The 25,925-nt window shown below is 39.6% G+C and overlaps 1 protein-coding gene across 4 annotated transcripts in view; it reads right to left on the minus strand.

Annotated features, from left to right (window-relative positions):
- Positions 1-25,925, minus strand: part of EML6 (EMAP like 6) — a 263,755-nt gene that overhangs the window by 94,203 nt on the left and 143,627 nt on the right. For all 4 annotated transcript variants that reach the window (XM_032410977.1, XM_032410976.1, XM_032410978.1 and 1 more), the window contains exons 8-14: positions 16,889-17,090; positions 14,118-14,255; positions 12,211-12,467; positions 9,803-10,015; positions 5,293-5,460; positions 4,204-4,310; positions 850-968 (exon numbers count right to left, since the gene is read on the minus strand). In XM_032410977.1, coding sequence (XP_032266868.1) covers positions 850-968; positions 4,204-4,310; positions 5,293-5,460; positions 9,803-10,015; positions 12,211-12,467; positions 14,118-14,255; positions 16,889-17,090 — 1,204 coding nt within the window. The remainder of the gene's footprint in view (positions 1-849; positions 969-4,203; positions 4,311-5,292; positions 5,461-9,802; positions 10,016-12,210; positions 12,468-14,117; positions 14,256-16,888; positions 17,091-25,925) is intronic.

Genomic DNA, 25,925 nt, shown 5'->3' on the forward strand with positions numbered 1-25,925 from the left:
GGCTCCCTGCTCAGCAGGGAGTCTGCTTCTCCCTCTGACCCTCCTCCCTCTCATGCTCTCTGTCTCTCATTCTCTCTCTCGCAAATAAATAAAATCTTAAAAAAAAAAAAAAAGTGGATACCATACTAGATAACACAAGTTAGAGACTCAGGATCACAGGGAATTAAATTTAAATTGCACTTATATACATTTCTTTCCTTGCAAAATGTATGATAGGGTGATCAATAAAAGCCTTTCAAGCATAAAAATAGTACATTAGTATAAAATTCTATGGGAAAAGTAGCATAGAAATATGAGTTCAGGTATTTTTTAAATTGGTGATGGTGGGAATCAAATATCTATGACATTTCAGTTCCAATTGATCCCCTTAAATGAATGATGTATTTACAAAGCACTAGATATTATATTCTTCACAATCATTTAACCTTACATTGAAAAATTTTAGATGTCAACTTAAAGTGTGGAAGGTTGTACATTATTTTTAAAAATTCATAATTATTGTGGGCATATGTGAGCAAAATTGTTTGAAAAAAATATTGTCCTAGGTGGAGCCAGCTAAACAGAGCAGGAGATATGGGGGTAACAGGAACAGGGATGGGGGAGAGAACAGAGTGCAGTAACAATGAGCCGCAGAAACATATGCGTATGGAAGTCAACGAAGCATGAAAAATCTAGATACACACATTGTTATGGCTACAGGACATCAACTGAGATAACCGGACAGAGAATCATGGTTCTATTATTACTTCAGGTAAATACACACTGGACAGAAGAGCCAGCCTGAAGTGGGACAGCACCAAGAAGAGGGGACCCAATGGTAGGCTGATAAGGCTGGTGACAGGCACCCACCCGTGTATGAACTGAAGTTTCAAGCTGTCCTCAGGAGCCTTTTCTCTTTTGAGGAAGGGCACTGCATGGTTTTTCTCTTTACTTTGTTGCTTTAGTTGAGGTAGATCTTCTTTGTAAACCTTAAAGCATAGCAGAAACATTTAGTTGAGACTCTCCGGGTTTCAAAAATATTAGTATCTTGGCACTCTCAGGAGGTCTTTAACTGCAGGAAATCAAGTTTTTGAGAACATAAGAAGCTAAAAATGGTCACCAAAGTCGGTCATTATATATAATGATAAAGGGGTCAACTCATCAAGAAGATATAACCATTTTAAATACGTACCCAACATCAGAGCACCTAAATATATAAAGCACATACTAACAGAACGAAAAGGAGAAATAAACATCAGTAGTGTAATAGCTGGAGAAGGTGTCACTCTGAACAATGGATAAATGATGATCCAGACAAAGAATCAATAGGGAAACACCAGATGAAGAACACTGCAGACCAAATAACCTAGCAGACATATTCAAAACATCCCAGCCATCAGCAGCAGGATGCAAGTTCTTCTCAGGATACATCAGATGCTAGGCCACAAAACAAGTCTCAATAAATTCAACAAGATAGAAATCACACCAAGTATGTTTTCTGGCCACCATGGTATGAAAGTAGAAATGATCACAGGAAGAAAGCTGGAAAATTCATAAGTATGTGGAAATTAAACCACACAGTTCTGAACAACCAATGGATCAAAGAAGAAATCAAACAGAAAATTAAAAAAATATCTTGAGACAATGGAAACACAACAATGGGATACAGCAAAAGCGGTTCTAAGAGGAAAGTCTGTAGCTATATACGTATACTTGAAGAAAAAAGAAAACTCTCAGATCAACAACCTAACAATATACCTCAGGGAACAAGTAAAAGAGCATAGTAAGCCAAAAGTTAGCAGAAGGAAGGAAATAATAAAGATTAGAGCAGAAGTGAATGAAATAGAGAATAAGACAATAGAAGAGATGAACAAACTTAAGAGTTGGTTCTTTGAAAAGATAAATCAAATTGAGTACATAAAACATGAGAATGAAGTTTACTTTCTAATGAACAAAACTATCTTGAAATGCCTTTTGAATCATTGGGATTCAAGGTCATCTTGAGTTTAAATAATTTATATTCAGAAAATATAACAATTTTCTGGTAAAATAAGAAAGGAAATTACTCAATAAATTATCAATAAAAATCAATAAAATGTTTTGCTATAATTTCTTCTAAGGTGAGAAATCTCTTGGTGATTCTGACATTTGCAAAACACAGACCTCATAAATCATGGTGATCACTCTATGGAATTATCTTCTTTCATGGTCTCATGCATCTTGACAGATCAGACTCTGAGATTTAGAGCAAAGGTCTTGGCCTAACCTAGGACCTAAATTGTGCTGCTGACTCAGAGAATATTTCCTGCAATTTAATCTAAATGTAGATAAAAAGTAATGTTTCTCTATCATGTATTCATGACCTACTATCGAGAGAGATCAGTTTAACACATTCAAGACAAAGTAAATCTATTAATAATTGCTCATTTTCATAAAGGAAAAATTTCATTTGATAAAGCTATGTAACTAAAAGAATATTATCATAATACAGTCTCTGTTTAGGATTTAACCAAAAATCTTTAAAATTAAAAAAAAATGGAAGTCAGAAGATACCTCATTACTGCTTTGTCTATTGCAGATGCAATGAACTAAGCTTGTAAAAGCTAAAGTTAATTATCCATCTGAGCCCATAATGCTTTTTTCAGCTCATCAACTACTCAAGAGAATGGAATTTCTGGTCTTGGCATTTATTTCAACTGTTTATTTGAACAAGTCTCATAACCTCTGTGGACCTAAAATTCCCATCTGTAGAACAGAATAAAACTTCCTGCTCAGGAGTAACTCAGCAACAAAAAATAATGTAAATCAAATGATACAGATGAAGCTTTAGAAAATAAGATGCCAGGGAGAATAAATAAATTCTAGGCATGGATTTCAGTAGAGTCAAGCCTTTTCATTCTTTCACTAGCACCTTTTTACTAAATACAAAACTCCCAACTAAAGAAAATTGCTTTTCTTTTTTCCCTGAATTTTATGTTCACTTTGCTTAAATTCCATTTCCCCTTGATACCAGAATATAATATTGTTTAGTGTGTGTGCATATTTCCACATTAATAATTTCCTTTCAATCTCACCTTTAGTTTTATTGCATAATACATTGCACAGTCAAGCTGATTTCATCAAGAAGTTGACCCAAACCATCAGTTGGACTGCCTTTGTACTAATATTTCAAACACAGAATCAATGAGTGATGATTATGGGGTGGAAAAAAAAGTCATCATCTGGAAAGGTTCAGTGCTTCTACAGAGGCAAAGCCAAGCAATACATAGAATGTGCACTTTGGAGAGAAGCCCAGATCCGCATTCTTATCAATACTATGGATGATGTGGACATGGACAAAGTACTTAACCTCTCAGGGTTATTGTGGGTTGGATTTGGTGTATGGAAAGCACAGGATCTGGCCCCGTAGAGACGGGTTACCTGGCAGCTGCCCCCAGCCTCTATGGTACATCTCCGTGGGCAACACTGACAGTTGCTGTGTCTGAAACCTGAAATCTTACTCACTCCATGTTCAGGTACAGAGTCTGCTTTACAGACGTTCATGAAATGACAAGGAAGAAAACAGAACACCTATAGTTATCAACCATAAGAAAGGGACAAGTCTCCAGATTCCTGTGAAGGATGGCTCTCTTTAACACTCACTGTTCAGCACTAAAATGAAATGTATATTTTCAAAAAACTAGGACCCAATTTGATAGTAATTGTGCAACTTTTCTACCAGAGGTGATTTCTGACAGGAGAGATCATGCGTATTGTATTTGGGCTTTTACTTTAATTAAATGAATAATGGTCTTCATAAATGGTCTTCATAATGGTCTCTGTAAGTTAAGAGAGAAAGCAGGACACCAGCTCACTTGCAAACTACCGTGGCTCTGAGGCTACCAATTCTGTAAAGAAAACACATGCTTTCATGATCTGTTAAGAAAATGAAAAATTCTGTGGCTGACTTGCGTATTTTTTCTGCAAAAAAAGACAGAAAACCCTGTCATGGGTTCAGTTTTAAAATTGGCTACTACCTTCCACTTAAAAAATTTTAATTATGTGAACGGGTTAAAGGCCTTATTTACAATCTGTACTTAAAGACAAGAGGCAGGTGATTTTCCTTATTCTTGTCTTGATTCTCTCCTGCCCAAGTGCCAGCCATTTTTAGTGCAACGTCCAAATCCAATGAGACTGATGTTCTGGGCTGTAAGGCATTTATTATGAGGCTCTCTGCTTACTGACCTGGCGATCATAATTGATTTGAGTTTCTTGCTCAATATCAGAGTCCAATTCCGGCACGTCAGATAAATCCGAATCAGATTCTTCGCTGTAGGAATCAGTGCCACCTTCTGCAGAAACACAATCCGTGAGAAACAAGCAAAAGTTTGGAGACCCAAGAGAGCTTATAAATTTATTTAAAATATTTCCTTTCTTCTAGCAAAGTAAATTTAAAAATCACTATACCATAGTTTTACTTGGTGTAGGTTCTTAAAATATCTTCCCCCCCCCCCCCCCATCTTCTGGTTAAGTTCAGCATACTCCTTTCAGGAGCGTTAACAGATAAGGACAACTACCCCCCACCCTGCCCCTCCAAGACTGAACTCATTTCCATACTTTCAGGAGATAACAAATCTTTGGGTTTAAATCTTGCTTTGAAAAGAGAAAAAAAAAAAAAAAGAAAGAAAAAGTCAGGGAAAGGTTCTACCAAAATGAAGCTTGGAGCAAAAGGAAATCCAACTACTTAGTTCAGTAAATATCCTCTTAGCCTTTGCCATGTTCACCTAGTGGCAGTAATTGCCATGTTCAAAACCTGCAGAAACTCTCCCATTGAAAACATTTCCTCACCTGGTTTTAAATTTTATTAGCCGATTATTTCTGCTGACATCACAGTAAATAGAATGACTACATATCCACTGAACTGGAACACATTGGTCCCAATTGTGGACCATTCTTTGAACTTCATTCTGGAGCCAACTCCTACTCCCAAGGTTACTCTGTCCCCCTGTTGTCTCACTGTGTAGACCTGCCAGAGTTACAGTTGTCCTAAAGAGGCTGTAATGTCTTTGTTCCTGTTATTCTTAAAGGCTAATTCCTCATGTAAACCTTTGACCTTCAACTTGCATCTGGTATAAACAAAATCCTTTGAAGGAAGTTATTCAACTGACTCATATGTGTCTCAAAGTTGTTTTTCTTTTTAATTTTAAATTTTATTATAGGAATGAATTTTTCAAAATTGCTTTAACTCTTTATCTTCAGGAGAGATATTAGAACATTCTTTGCAATTTTTATTGATCAGAAAAAAAATGCTGAAAAATTACAATTGGTTTTTACCCTGGGGTGCAGTTTCCAGCAGACCGTTGCTGACACCTTCTGGAACAAATCTCCACTGGAAAACTGAGTGGTCAGCCCCTCCTGTGCTCAATACCCACTGAAAGTCATGGGACCAGCGGACATTTGTGACATGTGCAGAATGGCCCACATACTTTCTAAATTTGGCTCCTGAAAAGATATTTTCGAGGAGAAGATTAGTAATGAAAAAAAAATAGGATTCATAGGTTAAAAAATTAAATTCCTCTTCATGTTGAAAAGTAAAATCCTTAAATGTATTAGAAAATATAATTTTCAGTGTTACATATCATAACAAGCCAAGGCTCCCCAAATTCTCTCAATTATTCCAGTACGGATTAAGCTAAAAATGGCCTTAACATTTAAGTCCTGTGGCTGAAGACACATCTGAACCTGTTCCAGATAATGCCTACCGCTTCACTGGTTCTGAAAATAAAATGCTTCAGAATGATTATCTTACACATTCTTACTCAAATACAAAATAAGACAGAGAGTCCTTTGTAATAGGGAAACAGAGAATAATTCTGTGGGGAAAAAAATCAAATTATTGTTCAGAGTCATGGATGTAGAGCTGGGAGAATTAAATTTTGTTCCCTTGCACTGACTGCTTTACTCAGTGAACACCATCCCCGGGGAATGACTGTGGAAGGAAAGCTATTTGCACTTACGGTTGTAGCTGAACTACCAAAGTCTCGCACATGGTTGGTAGAGGGCAGCACAAAGGCAGTCATGAAAACAAGCCGGGTCCATCCTATCATGTGGAGGCCTAGTACTCCAAAGGCTACGGGAGATTTCAGGGGGCCAGCAAGCACTGCATCCCTCCTTCAGAAACAATGCTACCTACTGCAGGCCCTCTAACGGAACCGCTTTAATGGGGGAGAAAGCCATCTGTTCAACTGAAAATACTCATTGGAGAGGTAATGATTTAAATGTATATGAAGGTGAAAATGACCACACTATTTAAAATACCACCACCGAGCTGCCCCCATCTGAGCATTCTACTACTGTTTGCTTTCTCACTGTAGCTCTTCTCATGAGATGTGTTTATATTTTCTTTATTGACTGTGCCCCCTCAGAAGAACAAAAGCTCCATGAGGGCAGGGATTTGTGCCTTTTCTATTTGTTGATGTATCTCCAGCCTCTTACAATAGCACGTAACAAATATTTATTGAATAAAAGAAGGCCAGGTCCACCTCTTTCCAGGCTTTCCCTAGAACATGGTCACTTTACAAGGCCTCCCTTGGTTCTCTGAACCACGAGGATGTCTCAGGCCTCTGCCCTCATCTCTTCTCTGGTGGTCCTCTCTCCCATGGCTTTAGGTACTGTCAATATGCCCTCCACTGCCAAACATTCGTCTTCCGGCCCTCAATTCTCCCTGGACTGCTGATGGCCTGTGTGCCACGTCCACTTGGATGTCTAACAGGTGCCTCAGATTTATCATGAACAACACAGACTAAGTTCTCCTTCCCTTCTCTTATCCCCATCCCTCTCTTTTTCTCTCTCTCCCCCGAACACACACTTTTCCTTGCTTATTTTCCCATCTCCATAAATGGTGCCACCATCCACCCCACTGCTCAAGCCGAAAACTTAGGAGTCACCCTCAGTTCCTCTCTTTCCCTCTATTCCCACATCCAATCCATCAGCAAGACCTTCAGCTCTACCTTGACACTGTTTCCTAACCTCATGCACCTGTGTTCACATCTGTTCCTAATACCTTTGTCCAAGCCACCTCACCTCTCACCTGGACTTGTACAAGAGTCTACTTGAAGCTTCCCCGTCCCTAATCCATCCCACATGATATCAAAGTGGTCGTTTAAAAACTTAGATTGGTCATGTCACCCCTCCATTTTAAGCCCTCAATAGTTTCCCTCCACACTTAGAGTAAGACGCAAATTTCTAACGGTGGCTACAAGGCCCCTCATGACACGGTCGCCACCACCCTCTCCAGCCTCTGAGTACACAGTGCTTCCCTCATTCATCACACTCTAGCCACCCTGAACTTTATGTTCCTCTCCTGCATCAAGCTCATCCAAGCTCTACTGAAAGCCAACACTCTTCCCCTCAAGGTCCAGGGTTTATGCAACTCGTGTCTTACAAAATCCAGGACACACTTATTTTAGGAGGGAGTTCTTCAAGGACTATGTGAGAGAGAGAGAGAGAGAGAGAGTATGAAGGATTAATGGGGCAGCAGCACACAAGTCAGTCAAGTAGGAGAGCCTTCCCTTGGAGAAGGGCTGATGCCAAGGTAGTATGACATGGCAAATGTCAATGAGCAGGGCTTTGAATTTTTACCTCATGGAAGTTTCTGTATGATGATGGTCAAACAGAATGTAGTCTAAATGACATCAGGGGAAATTATCAGTATTGATACTGCTTATTTTAAAAGATTTGAAAACTGTCAAAATGAAATGAGCAAAACTGGCTTGATGATGTAAAAATAAAAACCACTGTAGGCATTTTCATTAACTGCAGAACATTTGTGTCAGAAGACTGTGCAGCAGGATCCTACGCACATTAATTGTAAATGTGTCAATTAACTTGATTGGAAGTTTTATTTAATCACAATGGAAAACTACCATGTTTGCTCAGCCTCCACACTTCTCATGGTCACTAGCCCCTGCTCATGTTTGGCTGTTACAGGCTCAAAGGTTGGGGGCATACCTGCCACTGGGACCCTGGGCTACAGGGCGACAAGTTCCACCAACGGTTACCATTCCTGTCAACAACACTCCTTTCAGAACTCCCCTGCCGGTAGTTCAGGCACAGAAAGGCCACAGAAGTCTGAATGTCTCTGAGGCAAACTGCAAGATTTATAAACCATGTGCCATGAAAAGTGAACAAGTCAATTTGCTCAGAGAATACGGATACTTCCGCAGACTGCTGCGGAGGTTGTTATCACTCCCACCACACTATCACTCAGCTGTCAACCTTCCCTTACTCGGCAGATGTCCCCTGTGTGCCATCATCATCAGGGCTGTTTTACACATCAGGCTGTCTCATTCGGACAGACAGCACTGCTCACCTCCTCCCTCCCCCTTCCCCCATTCTCATCAATAAACCCAAGATTTCCCTTTCCATTCCTATTTTCCAGACCCAAGACCACCCTACAATGTTTGGAGATACACGGGAAATACCAACTCTCCATGAATTAACTTCTTCCCAAGTCCTGACTCTTGAGACCAACAGTACTGCTTCGGGTCCCAGTGATGTTTCTTCTCAATTCCCACATTCCGTTCCTTCTGGTTGCCTAACTCACGTTCTGCAAGTACATTGCTCAGTCTAACGGGATATGCCCTATTACTCAAAAGACCCATCAGAGAGGGGAGAGTGTGAATTAGGCACATTGAGGTAATTTTGTGCCTCAAGCATTTTAAAGTGATGGCCATTTTATCAAGTGTAAAGGATGTCCACTTTGCTATGCGTTTTATGTTCAGTTCTCAACCATAACCGTTGCTGCTTCTGAACTGCCAGTTATCCGACAATGACTCTCCGATTACATTTTTCAGTCCCTTTCCTTTCTTAATTTAAAAATTGTTCAAGTGAGCGAGTTTTCAGGCCACACCATGTCCCTACTGACTACTTTCTGAAGATCAGATTTTCAAGCTGGTGGGGAATCTCAGAAAACCCTGTGTATGGGCTTTGCCTCAACTTTTTTTTTTTTTTATGTTATGTTAATCACCATACATTACATCATTAGTTTTTGATGTAGTGTTCCATGATTCATTGTTTGCATATAACACCCAGTGCTCCATGCAGTACATGCCCTCTTTAATACCCATCCCGCCACTCCCCTCCCCTCTTGCCTCAACTTTTTAAGGAAGAAGAAGACAGGGTCATTACATGGCTAATTCAGTCACATTCTACAAAGTCTGAAGGTGCCATAAAAACTGAGGTGACAAGATTTTAACAACAATAAAACAGAACAACAAAATGCGAAGGGAGAGTTTTTTTGAACCAATCTCCACTCTCAAAAATTTCACCAGTTATGTAAATGGGGTTTGCAAGATTAGTGCTACAACAAGGGGTCTGAACAACTGTGTCATCACCAGAACAATCACTTTCAGATTTTATCTTAAATACCTCTAAAAGGATTTTGCTTGACTTTCCATGTGTAAACACAATTAGCCGTGAAGCATAAAAGAATTTTAATACTGTAATGTAATATATAATTTAAATTATGAGTTTATTTACAGAAATAAAAACAAAACTATGACTTGTTTAAAATGTGAAACATGAATCTTCTCAATCACAAACTCGCTAGTAGTAACTCTGTGAACAAAACCTGCCTTAAATTGGTAAAATCCCATATTTTAGAACGTCAAAAGTAAATGACATCAACAACACATTTTATCTAAAAGTGTTAAAGAGTAAAAATGAATATAAAGATGAAATGAATAATCTGCAAGAATAGACACCAAGAAAATCAGTCTTAATTACACTGCATATACATTTTAGGTTAAATACTTATTCAATGAAATCTCTCTCTTGGCCTTACCTTTCTTGAGACAAGGAAATTTAAACAATTTAACCAGTCCAAAATCATCGCCAGAAACCAGCACGGAGCTGTTGTAATTTGCATCCACTGAATTGATGTCAGTGACATCAGTGTACTTTGGCCAAATTCCACTCACTTCTGGGCCTTTCACACAAGTCCAGGAGGCCCAGGGAATCCCTTTGATTTCTTCTTTACTTGTTAAAGGCTTCCCAGCTGAAAATTATCAATACATAGTAACAAAATGTTACATTTAAAAGCATATTCGAATTTACTTTATTCATTTTTCTTGTAGAGGTTTATAGAAATTAAAAAAAAACCTCTATAAACCAAGGAACCTAAAGATTCTAATCTCTTTACCCAATTTGTGATTTTTTTTCTTCCAGCATGGTTTAAAGAGAATGCATGATCAAAACTCAGATATGGCGATGAGAAAGAAAATGATCATTGTACTCAATGCAATATCCAAAACTGCTATACAGACAGTATGCTTTGTGTGATTGATGAAATGATTTGTATGAAAATATATATATCATATTTAGTCACCAACAGTTTGCCAGGTTTTTAAAAAAATTTATTCTCAACTTCTACTTTTCAAATTCAAAGATCCATAGAAGTAATTTTTAAAAATTTAGGCTCCAAAAATTTGTGTAAACATTTAATGGATATTATATAAATTTAAAAGCATTAGACAATGAAAATCCACCAAATTTTGATTAAGTAAATGTAAGGGGTTAGGGGAAAAGAGTCTTGACAGTTGTGCTTGGTATGTTCTCAAATGTATGGCACGATTCCCCGTTTGTGGGCGCCTGGGTGGCTCAGTCGTTAAGCGTCTGCCTTCGGCTCGGGTCATGATCTCAGGGTCCTGGGATCGAGTCCCACCTCGGGCTCCCTGCTCGGCGGGAAGCCTGCTTCTCCCTCTCCCACTCCCCCTGCTTGTGTTCCTGCTCTCGCTGTCTCTGTCAAATAAATAAATAAAATCTTTAAAAAAAAAACAAAAAAAAAACGATTCCCCGTTTGTACCAGAACCTGGTGAGGGAGGTCACCCAGGGGCACGCAAAGGCAGAAACACATGGATACAGAAATGCTTGGGAAAATGTCCTGTCGTACACAATTCTAAAATTCAAAATCAAGACAATTTAGCGTACTACCTCGTAGTTTTTTCTTCAAAAATAAACAAATGTTTTCAAATAAAGAATCTGTGAGAATAGACGCTCTTATACATTACCTGCACACTGTCAAATTGGCACGCAGAAATTCTAGACTGACAGCGTCACATAAAAATTCATGAAGATGAACATAACTCAGAGAGTTGACAGAACACAGTCTTTAACCCAACAACGTTCCCCCTCTGGAAAATATAGTCCAAGGAAGTAACTCAGAAGAGGAAACCCCCCCTATATGAAGATATTTGGAGATGCACCATCTGTACCAGCAAAGAAACTAGAAATAAGTTAAGCCCAAATGCTCACTAACAGGAGGACAAGAAAGCAAATTAGGATATTATCACTGAGCAGGAGGTTACTTTTTTATTGCAAATGATAAACATGTATTCCATTATTTTTCACATATGTAAAATATATATGAAATAATTTCAAGCAAAGAAAGTAGACACACAGAAATATCTACCTAGGGATGGTGTGCTGGCGAAGTTGATAGGGCAGAGGTTCTTTAAAAAGCCATGGTTACATTAGATGGTATGTACTATTTTCCAATAAAAATTAATTTTTCAGGAAAAATTTTAAAATATTATTTGATGACAAGATTCACGATGTTAAAATTTTCCTCTTATGTTAAAAAAATCATTAGTCAAAGATTACAAAACAGAAAATTGTCTTTTATTTCTGCCATTTTAGTATTATGAACTAAATGTCACTAAATGTTATAGAAATCTGATGAATCTCTTCTAAAAGAGATAGTGGAGGTGACAAATAAAAATTGTACTTTTTAAATCCCAATTAGCATATTTCACCAAATAATATCATAAAGACTTCCAATTATGAAGAACACAAATTTCAGACTAAAACCATCATAGCAAATGAGGACCGCAATCCTCAAATGTTTAGCATTTTGGGGCATTTTTCTAGGATATCTTTCCTTTCAGTTATCTTTAGGCATTCTTTATAACTTCTAGCTATCTATCCTTTGCCCATCATAACCACTGCAAATATTTCTGTCCAGTCTTTGCCTTGTCTTTTCATGATTTCTTTCATTACACAGTGATTTGTTATTTTAATATGTTCCAATTTATCAATCTTTCCTTTGAGAGTTTGAGATTCGGTGGGGGGGGGGGGGGCGTCGTGTTTCTGAGAACACTCCTTGCCCTGAGAGCATGATGACATTCTTATATATTTGCTGCATGTGGTTCAGAGTTTCGATTTTCACAAACATCCAACGCCTGCAGGACTTACACGGCATCTTGTAGAACAGGCGTTCTCCTGCGCCGTCATTGGTCTGCAAGTATTTGCTATCCAAAGACCAATCAATGTGGGTGATGAAACTAAGGGACTTGCTGCATTCTCCAATTTTCTTATACCGCTGGGCAACGGCGTACACATCCACTGGGCCGTCATTGGATCCCACCGCGAGGTAAGAGCCGTCTGGAGAAAATTTCATTTCATGGATGACTTCTTTTCGATCTTTGATATGAACCACTTCTGTCATATCTCTATAAGAATAAAAAGCAGCAATAAAAAGTGATAAGCAGCAAATCTAGAAATAGGAACCCCAAGCCATGTCTCAAAATTTGTATGTCAGAGAAGAAATGGTTTTAAAAGGGAGAGAACACCTATAGGAACTAAAGGATTAACTTTTGAAGAAAGATATAAAATACTATTAGATTCTGGCCATTTTAGGCAAAATTAACCGACATTTGAAATATTTAAGGTTTCCAAAATAAAAACAATGAAAAAATTTAATGAAGTGCCTATTTGCTTTCATGGTTAATTACGTATTATTTTCCCCTAAAACTTTTTGCCTTGAAAAATTGCAGTTTGTAACATTGTTTTAAAAACATGTCCCGGAGAAAGGTAAACTACGTCAAGGTTACTTTTTTAATATTAAATTCTTATGTAATTATTTAATTTTCACTGTGAAACTCAACAATTCATGTATCAGTTCACCCAGATTTTGCATCCCTTTTGATCAGATTCTGGTAAGAACTGCTGCCCTCGTTTGAAACTTGCCACCATGAGACAGAATTCTGACTAGCAGGTCCCCTGTGCCAACAACTTCTTCCACTCCCAACAAAATCAGTGCACAAATAATGGCAAATATTAGCTTCCACATAATTCCCCTCACCTGCTATCACTTATTAATGGCATTATCGTTTACTATACATACACTATACACTATGTATATACTATATAATATACTTTGCTATAATATCAAATAGGGTCTTGGGGTTTTCTTTTGTTTTTTTTTTTTTGGCTTGGGAAATCCATCAATAAAAATCCATCAAAAAGAAAAGAAGATCTGGTAATTGGCCATCTTTTCAAACCATGACTCAGCAGAGAAAGAAAATGTTGCCTACCAACTCGTAATAAGTTATGTGTGGCTGCTAAATGAGAATTTAGTGTAATAAACCGTGCCAAGATCATTTTCCAAAGCTATATAGAATCTTCCATGTGCAAAACATGCAGTATCTAATTTACAGCTGCATTTTCTTTCTGTAATCACAAATTGTGTAAGCCAAAAAACCAACCAGTGCGTTTAGAGAAATTACATGCATGAGTCATAATTTTTGTCCAGTAAAGATAGGATGTTAATAAATATGAAATATTCTATTTAAGTTTTCATTATACGTGGAAGAAATCTTTTACTCAAGCCCACCTCTAAAAATCTGGCCATGCTGGAGCCTTTCTCATTTCTTTCTCTTTTCTTGGCTTCCTATAAGCCCATAACCTCTTAGGACCAGATGAGCTTGGGAGTTCATTATTCACTGGCTTTTAGAAAGGTTCACATGCAATATATTACATAACATCCCCAGTAGGAGTTAGGGCGGCACCCCATATTAAACACATTAATATTTTTGTAGCAAATCACATGATAATCATTCCTATTAAGAGATTAATAGGCAATAAACAGTCTCAAATCAGTTCACTGGGTCAAGACGTGCTATCAAATGAGTTATCCAAAAACTGGATTTTCAGAGTGTTTGGATTTGAGAAATACAGATAGGGGACTGTGAATCTAGAGTGTTCCTATTTGAAAGAGTAAATGCCTTTTTCCTTAAGTCCTGGCATACACCATGGCCAGGAGAACTGGCTTCAACAGGAGAGAGTTTCTGACATTATTTTCCCTATTGGTCAGTACGTGCCTGACTCGGAGCACAATGAAAGAGCCATCCTTCATGCCCAAGGCCAGCTGAGATCCATCGGGGCTGAAGGCCACACTGCGAACTGCTTCCTCCATGTTACAGCGGGCGATCAAGGCATGGTCAGCCAGGCTCCACAGCCTACGCACAAGAACAAAGTAAAATCAAAACCCACTTCTCATGGTCATCGGCCAGCCCCAGGCCGCAAGGCCTGTTCACCATTCTGATGGTGATGACAGCAGAGGACGCACCAACTCCACACCAGTCCTTCCTCGTGGCAGGTCTGGCTATCTGGGAAGCTGTTCAGTTTATCGCTGGGTCATTGGCACCATTTGAAATACCCAGCAAGAACTATAAAATGAGGTAACATTTCAAGAGATTTTGAGATTGATAAAATAAGGACATTTTAAACACTCCCTCACACAAAATCTTACTATTCTCTTTGGACATTCAAAATCGTTCTTTATTTATCCCAATGGTTGTTAATAATACTTAAAGAAAAAGTAGTACTACTGGATGTTATTATTGTTAGTTTGTTTAAAGGAAATATGAGTATCCTTCTAGTAACTGTGTTATTTAAGCACCTGTAAATCGAAACCCACCTTACTTACATTTGTTGGCCTCCCTAGAAAGAAAACCTATCTGAGATGGAGAAGATGGAAAGACACCCCTGCCCCTGCCCAGGATGGTCCCACAGTCAGCTTGGTCATCCGCTGTCATGCCTCACAAGCCCCCTGGGCGCCCCACTGTAGATAGGTCCACCACCCTTGCTTGGAGCTGACAATTCACAGTGCCCCTGGCTGATGGACACAGCTACTGCGGGAGAAATGGAGCTCCAGGGGCAAGTGCCCTCAACACACAGTTGCTGCAACTCCTGAAACACCTGATCCAGGCACCTCAGACTGAGTGAACATGAACTAAATATTTGAAGATACAAATGAGGGTTTATGCTAGTTGCCATCGTGGTAACTGACCGCTATCTGTTCCTAGTCCTAAGACCGTCTTTTCTAAACACACAAACAACAGGATCTGCCAAGGGGACTGAGAATCTAGAGGTCTGCCATACAGAGGCATGAATAAGTCACATGTGGTACGGTTTCTCTAAATGCCTTCTGCCATCAGGATGGATGGAGGCAGGCTCCTTAAAATGGATAGCTGCACAGTGAAGAGCTTGCTGATCCCTGAGGCAGCCTGCACCGTTCAGTCAAAAGCTCATGGTAGTCTTGCAATACCTCGTCCATTATTCATAATCTCATGCTGCTTTTAGCCTTGTACTATTTTAAGCAATGTAAGCTTTGCTTTACTAGCACGCAGAAACTATCACTCCCCAGTAGATTGTGCCATCCCTATAAAGTCACTAAAGCTCATCTTTCTCAAGAAATTAGGGCTTAGTCTCTTCTTAAGTTTCAATATTCAGTGTAAAAGAACATTTATAATTTTAGCCAAATTCATGGTTAAGGGGAATAAGACATTCTGACAGTCAGGGCTCCTTGGAGATGTTTGCATTTCTCAGATGCAACAAAGTTGCCAAAATACAAAAGCCAAAGGCTTTCTTGAAATCATTTCTACCTGGATGAGTATAAATTGAGTATCTCAGGTGCTCAAGTAACTTGGTGGCACCATTTTGCCTGTTCAGGGAACGCGCAGAGTCAAGGAAGGAAAAGGAAGAGAAGAGGGGGAAGGTGAGTAAAGAGAAGCTTAAACCATATAAACATGTATGCCACATGGAGACACAAGTGTGTGTTTACTGATGTTTAGATTGATGGGGCTTCAGTGCTTGGTGGAGATCACAAAATGGATTTACTTTTGGATTTATACCCCACTAATGAGCACATTGTGCCTTGATCAGATTCACAGACATACAGAACCAGAGCAGGGGAGAAGCAGGAGCCTCCGGTCTAGTCTACAATGTTCTAATTTAGCTATTAGAGCCCAGAAGCAGTAATCAATCAACCACCTGATCCAGCAGCCTCTCCCTCCCACTGGCATGCACTCTTTCTGGCCTGCTTGTCATTGGGCACATTTAAAGGTCAGCAGCAAATACAGAAGTACTGAAGTCAGTGGAACAGCTTTCCTTACACACCTCTAAATCCTACATTCAGCCCTTCATCCATCACAGAGATATTCGAAGTGTGCTCATAATGCGCATTTTATGCAATGCTGTGTTCTCAAAAAATAACAAACGATCCACAACAAGAATCCTTGAGGCCCTCATAAAATTGCCTGTTTTCTTAGGAACCAGTACTTTCCTTTGATTTGAGGACAATGTTCAAATTCCATCTGAGGATTTGCAAAGAAATAGTTGTTTCCTCACACTGAAGACAACTCTGAAAATCAGAATTTAAGTTCTAATGAAGACAAACTCATGAATTCATCATTGGAGATGAATGTCTATAACAAAACTGTGAAATGCTCTGAGCAGGCCCCTGTGGAGGGCCCAGCCCATGAGTGGGAAATATAATCTAACCACAGATAGATGCATTTAGCTCACATCATCAACTGAAAGAGAACTGGGAGCCTATCTAACTAGGAGCAGTGTATTTTCACTCCTCAGAGCATTTTCATGACTTAAGATGGAGCCAAAGAAAGACAGCAACAACAAAATGCTAAGAAGCCAAGTTTTGTTGCGCTAAATGTCTCAACATTCCACTTGGAAACTGTGGTTCTGTACTCTGGCTTATCCTTCTCCTGAGTAACAAGCAAATTTGGGCAAAATAAATCTGTTATCCCAAGGCAGCCCGGGAGATGACAAGCGCCATTGCCGGGGGCCCCACCTGACAGAGCGATCGTCACTGCCTGTCACAGCCAGTGGCTTCTTGGGGTGCAGGGCCAGAGCCCAGAGCTCCCCCTCACAGTGGCCTTGCAGGATCAGCATCGGCTTGTCTCGTTCGCGCACAATCACTTCAAATATCTCACTGTCCTGGGTCCCTGCTAGAAGGCGGTCTGCTTTCCAGCACACACTCCGGATAGAGAGGCCTGGCGAAAATAAAGAAAGAAAGAAAATAAAAGCATATATTCACACCATTTGCAAATAAAGAAAAACACCTACACACCCTTTCACCAGGATAGCATCTAATGCAATGCAGCTTAAAAATGCCGGGAGGAGAAATGTCAACTCCACACACTGTATTATTATTCTGTATTATTTACCATTTCCTTCCATGCTTTGGTCATTTACCCCACCCCTTGCGATGTAGATTTTACACAGGAGTAATCACTCCCGTCTGACGTGTTTTTACATCAAGATGTATTTGAAATACTACATCTTAAAATGAGTATGAGGAGAAATTGGTCTATGAAAACCTATCACTTTTTGAAATAATGTACTTCTGATTTGCTATGGAAAAGTTAGGAGTCACTTCAATCTTTAGGATGCTGACACTATATTAAAATTATATGTGGGCGATGGTACAGAATGGTTAATTGCCATATTAGGCAAGTTTACTATGTATTTGATCAGAACCTAGACTCATTTTGCTGGATAAACAGATGTACCATGTCCCAGAAATATGCAAATGAAACTAATTTCAGTCTCGAAATACCATCAAACATTTGTCAGTGAAGATGCTATTCTTCTCTGACTTAATATTTTATACAGTCCTCTCTCAAAGCACAGTACTTCCTTGAAATACAAACTTCCACCTCAAGGTACATACTCTCCAGGCAGGTCTTCATTTGCCTGCCTGATTTTTTATTTCTTGGACTTCTGTGGTCTGTTTTGTTCCTTACCGGGTACATTATTTATTTACTTAGTGAATTTTCTCATGCCTGAATTAGAAATACAGGCAGAATCCCGCTTTCACAATTACTTTAAATAAGGCAGAAATGTGGTAAGCTTTGAGATCTGAGTTGTCTCCCCAGTGGGCTTTGTGCCTCTGGCATAGAAAGTACCAGAAGTCAGAGCACAAGGCTTTAGTCCTGCTCCATACCTGATTGGCCAGACACACCAGGGAGTGTCCCTTTTTCTCTGGAAACCAGTTTTTGTTGGCATTAAATGCAGACTGTAATTATGGAGACCATGTAACATATCACCCAAGTTGAGGCTACTTTGAAAGACAAATTAAATTTACATACTTTAAAAAAAAATTTATGTGTAGAGAGACAGCGTGCGTGAGTGCACAAACAGGGAGAGCAGCGGGCAGAGGGAGAAGCAGGCTCCCCACTGAGCAAGGGGCCTGATGCAGGGCTCGATCCCAGGACCCTGGGACCATGACCTGAGCTGAAGGCAGACGCTTAACTGACTGAGCCACCCAGGGGTCCCATAAATTTACATACTTTAAAAATATTTAGTTTGTAACCAAGAAAGCAGCTTTACCATGTTGAAATAAATAGTTCTATCAAAATATTTTCAAATACAAAATTATAATTACGCTTTATCACAAAATGATTAAGTCTAGAACAGAGGGATGAACAGGCAGAGCACAGAGGATTTTCAGGGCGGTGAAACTATTCTGTAAGACACTATAATGGTGGATACATGTTATTATACATGTTTCAAAACCCACAGAATAGGGCGCCTGGGTGGCTCAGTTGGTTAAGCAACTGCCTTCGGCTCAGGTCATGATCCTGGAGTCCCGGGATCGAGTCCCGCATCGGGCTCCCTGCTCGGCAGGGAGTCTGCTTCTCCCTCTGACCCTCCTCCCTCTCATGTGCTCTGTCTCTCATTCTCTCTCTCTCAAATAAATAAATAAAATCTTTAAAAAAAAAAAAAAAAACCCACAGAATATGTAACACTGAGAGTGAGCTCTAATGTGACCTCTAGGCTTTGAGGGATGATATGTCAATGTAGCGTCACCTGCTGTAACAACCGTACCACCCTGGTGGGGGATGTTCATAGGCAGGAAGGCTGTGCATATGCAGTGGCAGGGGGTCTACGAGAAAGCTCTGTACCTTCCATTCAATTTTGCTTTGAACCTAAAACTGCTCTAAAAAAATTAAGTCTATAAAAAAAAATCCAGGACAAATGCTAAGCCAAATGGGATGCTGGGACAAAAGAAGGGTTAATTGGGGGTATATGGAGATGTTAACTATAACCCTCACCTTAACTCACAGTGGTCTTAAAAGGATCCAATGAGAGGAAGCATTCATTTACAAAAAAAAAAAAAAAAAAAAAGTATTTTTTTAAGGCACACAGGCAGTAACTGTCTTCACTCCTTGCTCTGAATTCACTCTATGTGTCTTTTTTTTTTTTTTTTTTTTAAAGATTTTATTTATTTATTTGACAGAGAGAGAGACAGCGAGAGCAGGAACACAAGCAGGGGGAGTGAGAGAGGGAGAAGCAGGCTTCCTGCCGAGCAGGGAGCCCGATGCGGGACTCGATCCCAGGACCCTGGGATCATGACCTGAGCCGAAGGCAGACGCTTAACGACTGAGCCACCCAGGCGCCCACTCTATGTGTCTTGAAATGGAAGGAGATAGTACATAGGCCGATTTATTATTCCTGCTTTGAGTAGTAAGGAAAGATACCTTGGCCAATGGCTACTTCAGGGTTAGTCACTCAAAATTCTGCCAGCAAACATCATGATGGGCTTTCAAGGCTGGGAAGGACAGATACGTGGTGAAAGCAGCCAGGCTAAGATTGCAGAATGACAGGGCAGGCAGCTCAGCTGTGGAGGAAACTCTACTTTGTAGCAACAATCTTTTGCCCTATCCCTTTCTGGTCCTTCTCTCTTTCTCACACTTTTCCAGAGGTTTAGTTACCATTTGCTAGCTAATATATTCCTGTTTCTTTCAGGACAGGAGTAAATTTGTTACAGGCTTTGATCACTTATGATTTTATTACAGAAGAGGTTCAACACTTTGTTCTTCAGAAACAGGAAGTACAGAGGAATATTAACTCTTTTTTTAGGAAAATGTTTTATTTGAGAGAGAGAGAGCGAGAGCAAGCACAAGTGGAGGGCAGAGGCAGAGGGAGAGGGAGAAGCAAGCTCCCCACTGAGCAGGGAGCCCTATGTGGAGCTCCATCCCAGGACCCCAAAATCATGACAGCAGGCCAAGCCAGATGCTTAACTCACTGAGCCACCCAGGCACTCCAGGAATATTAATTCTATTCCAACATCAGCAAAAAACATCAAATAATTTACTTTTTATTACATTTGTTGTCCATTTCCTCTCACCAATGTCTGTGTATACAATAATTTTCTCAGTTGTATACCCTGTTGTATCCTCAATACCTAGCCCAGTGTCTGGCATATAATATATGCTCAATAAAAATGGCCAAATAAACTAAGACATCAGAATCACAAACATTTCTTGTGTCCTTGGAAATACCAAGAAATAAATGATAACATCCCTATCCTCAATGAAAACAAAGGAGGAGGGATTTATTCATTCATTTATTCAAACATTTTTCATTAAGTACCTACTATGTGCCCAAGACTAGAGCTTGGATAGTGAATAAGGCTCACGCCCTATTGGGAGTTTATTTACATTCTAAGGAGGAGCAAGACATTTGCAAACAGATATTTACACACCAAAAAAAAAAAAAAAATTAAAATGATATATACAAGATTCTAGGTCAAGATGGGGATGTAGGAGGATCCTGAATTCATTCCTCCCATGGACACACCTAATCTACAGCTACATATGAAACAAGTTCCCCTGAAAGAAGTCCAAAAGTAGCTGAACAATTCCTACATACCAGGCAAACAAGAAAAAAAAAAAAACAACTCATATTTTTTGAGTAGGGGAGGCTGAGACACAATCTTGCTATAAATCCCACCCTTGGGCAGCAACCCACAATTGGGAGGGAACTCACAACTCTGAGCTTCTTTCTGAGGAGTGAAAGTTTTGAAGCCTACATCTGACACCCCAATGTTTAAGACCTGCACCTGAGAGATGAGCCCCCAAAATACCTAGCTGTGAAAGCCATCAGGGCTTGTATCCATGAGATCCACAAGGGTATAATAAATTAAAAAATCGTGGGTTCACTATGGCTATCCTCCAGGGCCCGGTGCAGAGGAAGCTGAAATGCCCAGTTGTTCTGTGAAAGAGGACTATTTGCTTAAAGTTTCAGTCTGAAGGGCAAGCATCTGATCTAATACACATCTTGAGGCCCACTGAAATACCCTCCAAAGACTGAGGAGGCCCGAGGGTGCTACGCCTGCACTCTCCCTCTGCCTGCTCCAGCTTGCTGCCATCTCCTGGAAAGAAGCCTGTACACACAAGGGGCACCAAGGTTCATGTGGCTACTACCCAAGAGTCACCCCTTGACCTCCTGGCTTGGGAGGCCAGCAGTGCCTACATTCACGGATCCCACAGGACTGTAACAAATGGAGAAACCGTTCTTAATCAGCTACCCCCTAAGGCACAGCCGAGACAGAGCAGCCTGAGATGCCCAGGCTCTCTATGGAAGAGGCCTATTAATTCACCTTCATGACTGTGGCCTGAGGGGCCAACCTCTAAATAAATGCATATCTAGGGGTTGGCAGCTGTCCACTCCAGAGACCAGGGAGACCCTTGGGTACCATTTTGCACTCTCCCTTTGTCCTGCCCCAGGTCATCAGTGTCTCCAAGAAAGGAGCTTATGCTCAGGTCTGGCACCCCAGCTTTTGTGGCTGGCCCCGAGAGGATACACCTCTTGATAGCCTGGTTCTGAAGGCCATCAGAGCTTGAGTGCACAGGTTCAATGGCATGGTAAGCAAACCAACAAATAATTCTTAATTCTTAACTAGCTATTACCCCAGGCCTCAGTGCAGAGGGAACAAACAGAAATGCCCATCTCCTGCTCTTTCCCTGAAAGAGGTGTATGTACATATTTTTAAAGCTACTGTCTGAGGTCTGGCTTCCAATCAGACTGAATATAGGTGCTAAGATCCTCCCCTTTGGGACACTGACAGGTCTTGGTACACCCTCAATTACTGGGAATGACAAAGAACCAAGTAGGCTGTTTATACAATCACAAAGGTTTGATGGACAACCAAGAGCTAGAGGAAGGGTTGAACAATAAGATTCATCTACATGAGGCCATCTCTTTAAGACTGGGAGAGGGGGCTGTTTAATGTAGAGAAACCAACAAAGAGAGTCAAGAAAAAATGAACAAACAAAAGAATATGTTCCAAATGAACGAACAAGATAAAATCTCAGAAAAAGACCGCAATTAATTGGAAATAAGTCATTTACCTGATAAAGAGTTCAAAATAACAGCCCTACAGATACTCACTGAGCTCAGGGGAACAAAGCATGAACAAAGTGAAAATGTCAACAAAGAAATAAAAAATATAAGAAAGTACCAAACAGAAATCAGAGATGAAAACAATAACTGAACCAAATAATACACTAGAGGGGTTCAACAGGATACTAGATGAAGAAGGAAAAAGTTCAGTAAACTCCAACAGAGGGCAGTGGAACCCACCCAATCAGAGCAGAAAAAAGAAAAAAGAATGAAAGAGTGAAGACAGCTTAAGAGATTTATGAAACAACCCCAAGTAGAATAACATTGGTATTATAAGGGTCCCAGAAGAACAGGGAGACAAAGGGGCAGAAAACTCATTTGCAGAAATAATGGCTAAAAATTTCCCTAACATGGGGAAGGAAACAGACATCCAGATCCAGGAAGCACAGAGAGTTCTAGGTAAGATGACCCAAAGAAACCCAGACCAAGACATATTATAATTAAAGTGTCAAAAGTTAAAGACAAGGAGAGAACCTTAAAAGCGGCAAGAGAAAAACAATTTGTTTTACATAAGGGAAGTCTTATTAAGACTATAAGCAGATTTTTCAGCAGAAACTTTGCAGGCCAGAAACTCTGCAAGGAGTGGCACAATATATTTAACTTGCTGAAGAAAAAAAGTGCCAACTAAAAATACTCTACCTGACAAAGTCATCCTTCAGAATTAAAGGAGAGAGGAAGACATTTCCAGACAATCAAAAGTTAGAAGACTTCATCTCCATTAGAAGAGCCTGACAAGAAATGTTTCAGGGACTTCTTTAAGTTGAGATAAAAGGGTACCAATCAATAATAGGAAAAGATATGAAAATATAAATCTTACTGGTCACAATAAATATAGAGTAAAATTCAGAATAATTTAATGTTGTACAGGTGGTGGGTTAATTACATATAAAAGTAGGATGAAAGTTAAAAGACAAAAGTAGTAAAAACAACTATAACTACAATAATTTGTTAATGGACAAAAGAAAAAGAGGTAAGTTGTGACATCAAAAACAAAACATGGGAGGGAGCAGTAAAAATGTAAAGCTTTAGAAGGCATTCAAACTGAAACTATTATTGACTTAAAAAAGACTGTTCTAAGTTGGTTTAGGAAAGCCTCATGGTAACCACAAAGCAAAACTATAATAGATACAGTAAAGATAAAGGAATCTAAGCATACCACTACACTACAGAAAATCATCAAATCACAAAGGAAGAGAGCAAGAGAAGAACAAAGGAATTGCAAAATAGCCAGAAAACAATTAACAAAACAAGAGTAAGTAATATCTATCAGTAATTACTTTAAATGTAAATGGACAAAATTCTCCAATCCAGAGACATAGGGTGGCTGATGGATAAAAAAAAAAAAAGACCTATCTATGTTGCCTACAACAGACTCACTTCAGATGTAAGGACACACAAAGACTAAAAGTAAAGGGATAGAAAAAGGTATTCCATGCAAACAGAAACCAAAAGAAATCTAGGATACCTATACAAAATAAGCTTGAAAATAAAGACTGTAATAAGAGACAAAGAAGGTTATTATATAACAAAGGTGTCAATCCAGCAAAAGGATATATTTGTAAATGTTTACACACACATGAGAACCTAGATCTTTAAAGCAAATATTAACAGGCCTAAAGGGAGAAATGGACAGCAATACAATACAGTAGTGGACTTTAATACCCTACTTTCATCAGTGCATAGATCATCCAGACATTAAATCAATAACGAAACATTGGCTTTAAATGACACATTAGACCCGATGGACTTATAAGACATTTAAAGAACATCCCATCCAAAAGCAACATAGTACACATTCTTCTCAAGTACACATGGAACATTCTCTAAGATAGATCATATGTTAGGCCACAACACAAGTCAATAAATTTAAGAAGATGGAAATCTTATCAGGCATATTTTCTGACCACAATGGTATGAAACTAGAAATCAATGACAAGAACAAAACTGGAAAATCCACATGTATGTGAAGATTAAACAACACATTACTGAACAACCAATAGGTCAAAGAAGAAATCAAAAGAGAAATAAAAAACAAATGTAATTCCTCATATCAGTGAGATCTTAATCTCAGGAAACAAACTGAGGGTTGCTGGAGTGGTGGGGGGTGGGAGGGATGGAGTGGCTGGGTGATAGACATTGGGGAGGGTATGTGCTATGGTGAGCGCTTGTGACTTGTGTAAGACTGTTGAATCACAGACCTGTACCTCTGAAACAAATAATACATTATATGTTAATAAAAAGAAGATAGCAGGAAGGGAAAAATGAAGTGGGGGGGAATCGGAGGGGGAGACGAACCATGAGAGACGATGGGACTCTGAAAAACAAACTGAGGGTTCTAGAGGGGAGGGGGGTGGGAGGATGGGTTAGCCTAGTGATGGGTATTAAAGAGGGCACGTTCTGCATGGAGCACTGGGTGTTATGCACAAACAATGAATCATGGAACACTACATCAAAAACTAATGATGCAATGTATGGTGATTAACATAACAATAAAAAATTTAAAAAAGAATAGGCAGAGAGGAGCGCCTGGGTGGCTCAGTCGGTTAAGTGTCTGCCTTCAGTTCAGGTCATGACCCCGGGGTCCTGGGATCAAGCCCCATGTCATCGGGCTCCCTGCTGAGCAGAGAGCCTGTTTCTCCCTCTCCCTCTGCCCCTACCCCCGCTCATGCTCTGTCTCTCTAATAAAAAATTTTTTTAAATTATTAAAAAATTAAATAAATAAATAAATAAATAAATAAATAAATAATGGGCAGAGAATCTGAGTAGACATTTCTCCAAAGAAGACATACAGATAGCCAACAGGTACATGAAAAGGTGCTCAACATCATTAATGATCAGGGAAATGCAAAACAAAACCACAATGACACTGCACAATGGCTATCATTAAAAAAGATAAGAAATAACATGTGTTGGTGAAGATATGGAGAAAACTGCTGCTGGGAATGTAAATTGGTATAGCCACTGTGGTAAGCAACATAGAGGTTTCTCAAAAATTAAAAATACAACTAACATATGATCAAGCAATTCCACATACAGATATTTACCCAAAGAAAACAAAACACTAATTCAAAAGGAAAATGAAACCCCATGTTCACTGCAGCATTATTCACAAGAGGCTGATTCCATGTTTGGGCTACGTGTTTATCAATGGATGAATGAATAAAGAAAATGTGGCACACACACACACAACGGAATATTATTCAGCCATAGAAAAGGATATCCTGCCATTTGGGACAACATGGGTGGACCTTGAGGGCATTATACTAAGTGAAATAAGTCAGATAGAGGGGCACCTGGGTGGTACAGTCAGTTAAGCATCTGACTCTTGGTCTCAGCTCAGGTCGTGATCTCAGGGTCCTGAGATTGAGCCCCGCGTTGGGCTCCGAACTCAGCATGGAGTCTGCTGGAGTTTCTCTCTTCCTCTCCCTCTCCCCCTAGCTCTCTCTCAATAAATAAATGCTTTTTTAAAAAAAGAAGATACGTATTATACAAATTCAGTTATATGGGGAACCTAAAAAACAAACAAGCAGCAAACAAACAAAAACCCCTGAATTCACTGATACAAAGAACATATTGGCGGTTGCCCAGATAGGTGGTTGGGAGGTAGGCAAAAGAGGTGAAGGTGGTCAAAGGATACA

The sequence above is a fragment of the Phoca vitulina genome, unplaced genomic scaffold (assembly GCF_004348235.1).
Source record: "Phoca vitulina isolate PV1807 unplaced genomic scaffold, GSC_HSeal_1.0 scaffold12, whole genome shotgun sequence".
NCBI classification, from domain to species: domain Eukaryota; kingdom Metazoa; phylum Chordata; class Mammalia; order Carnivora; family Phocidae; genus Phoca; species Phoca vitulina.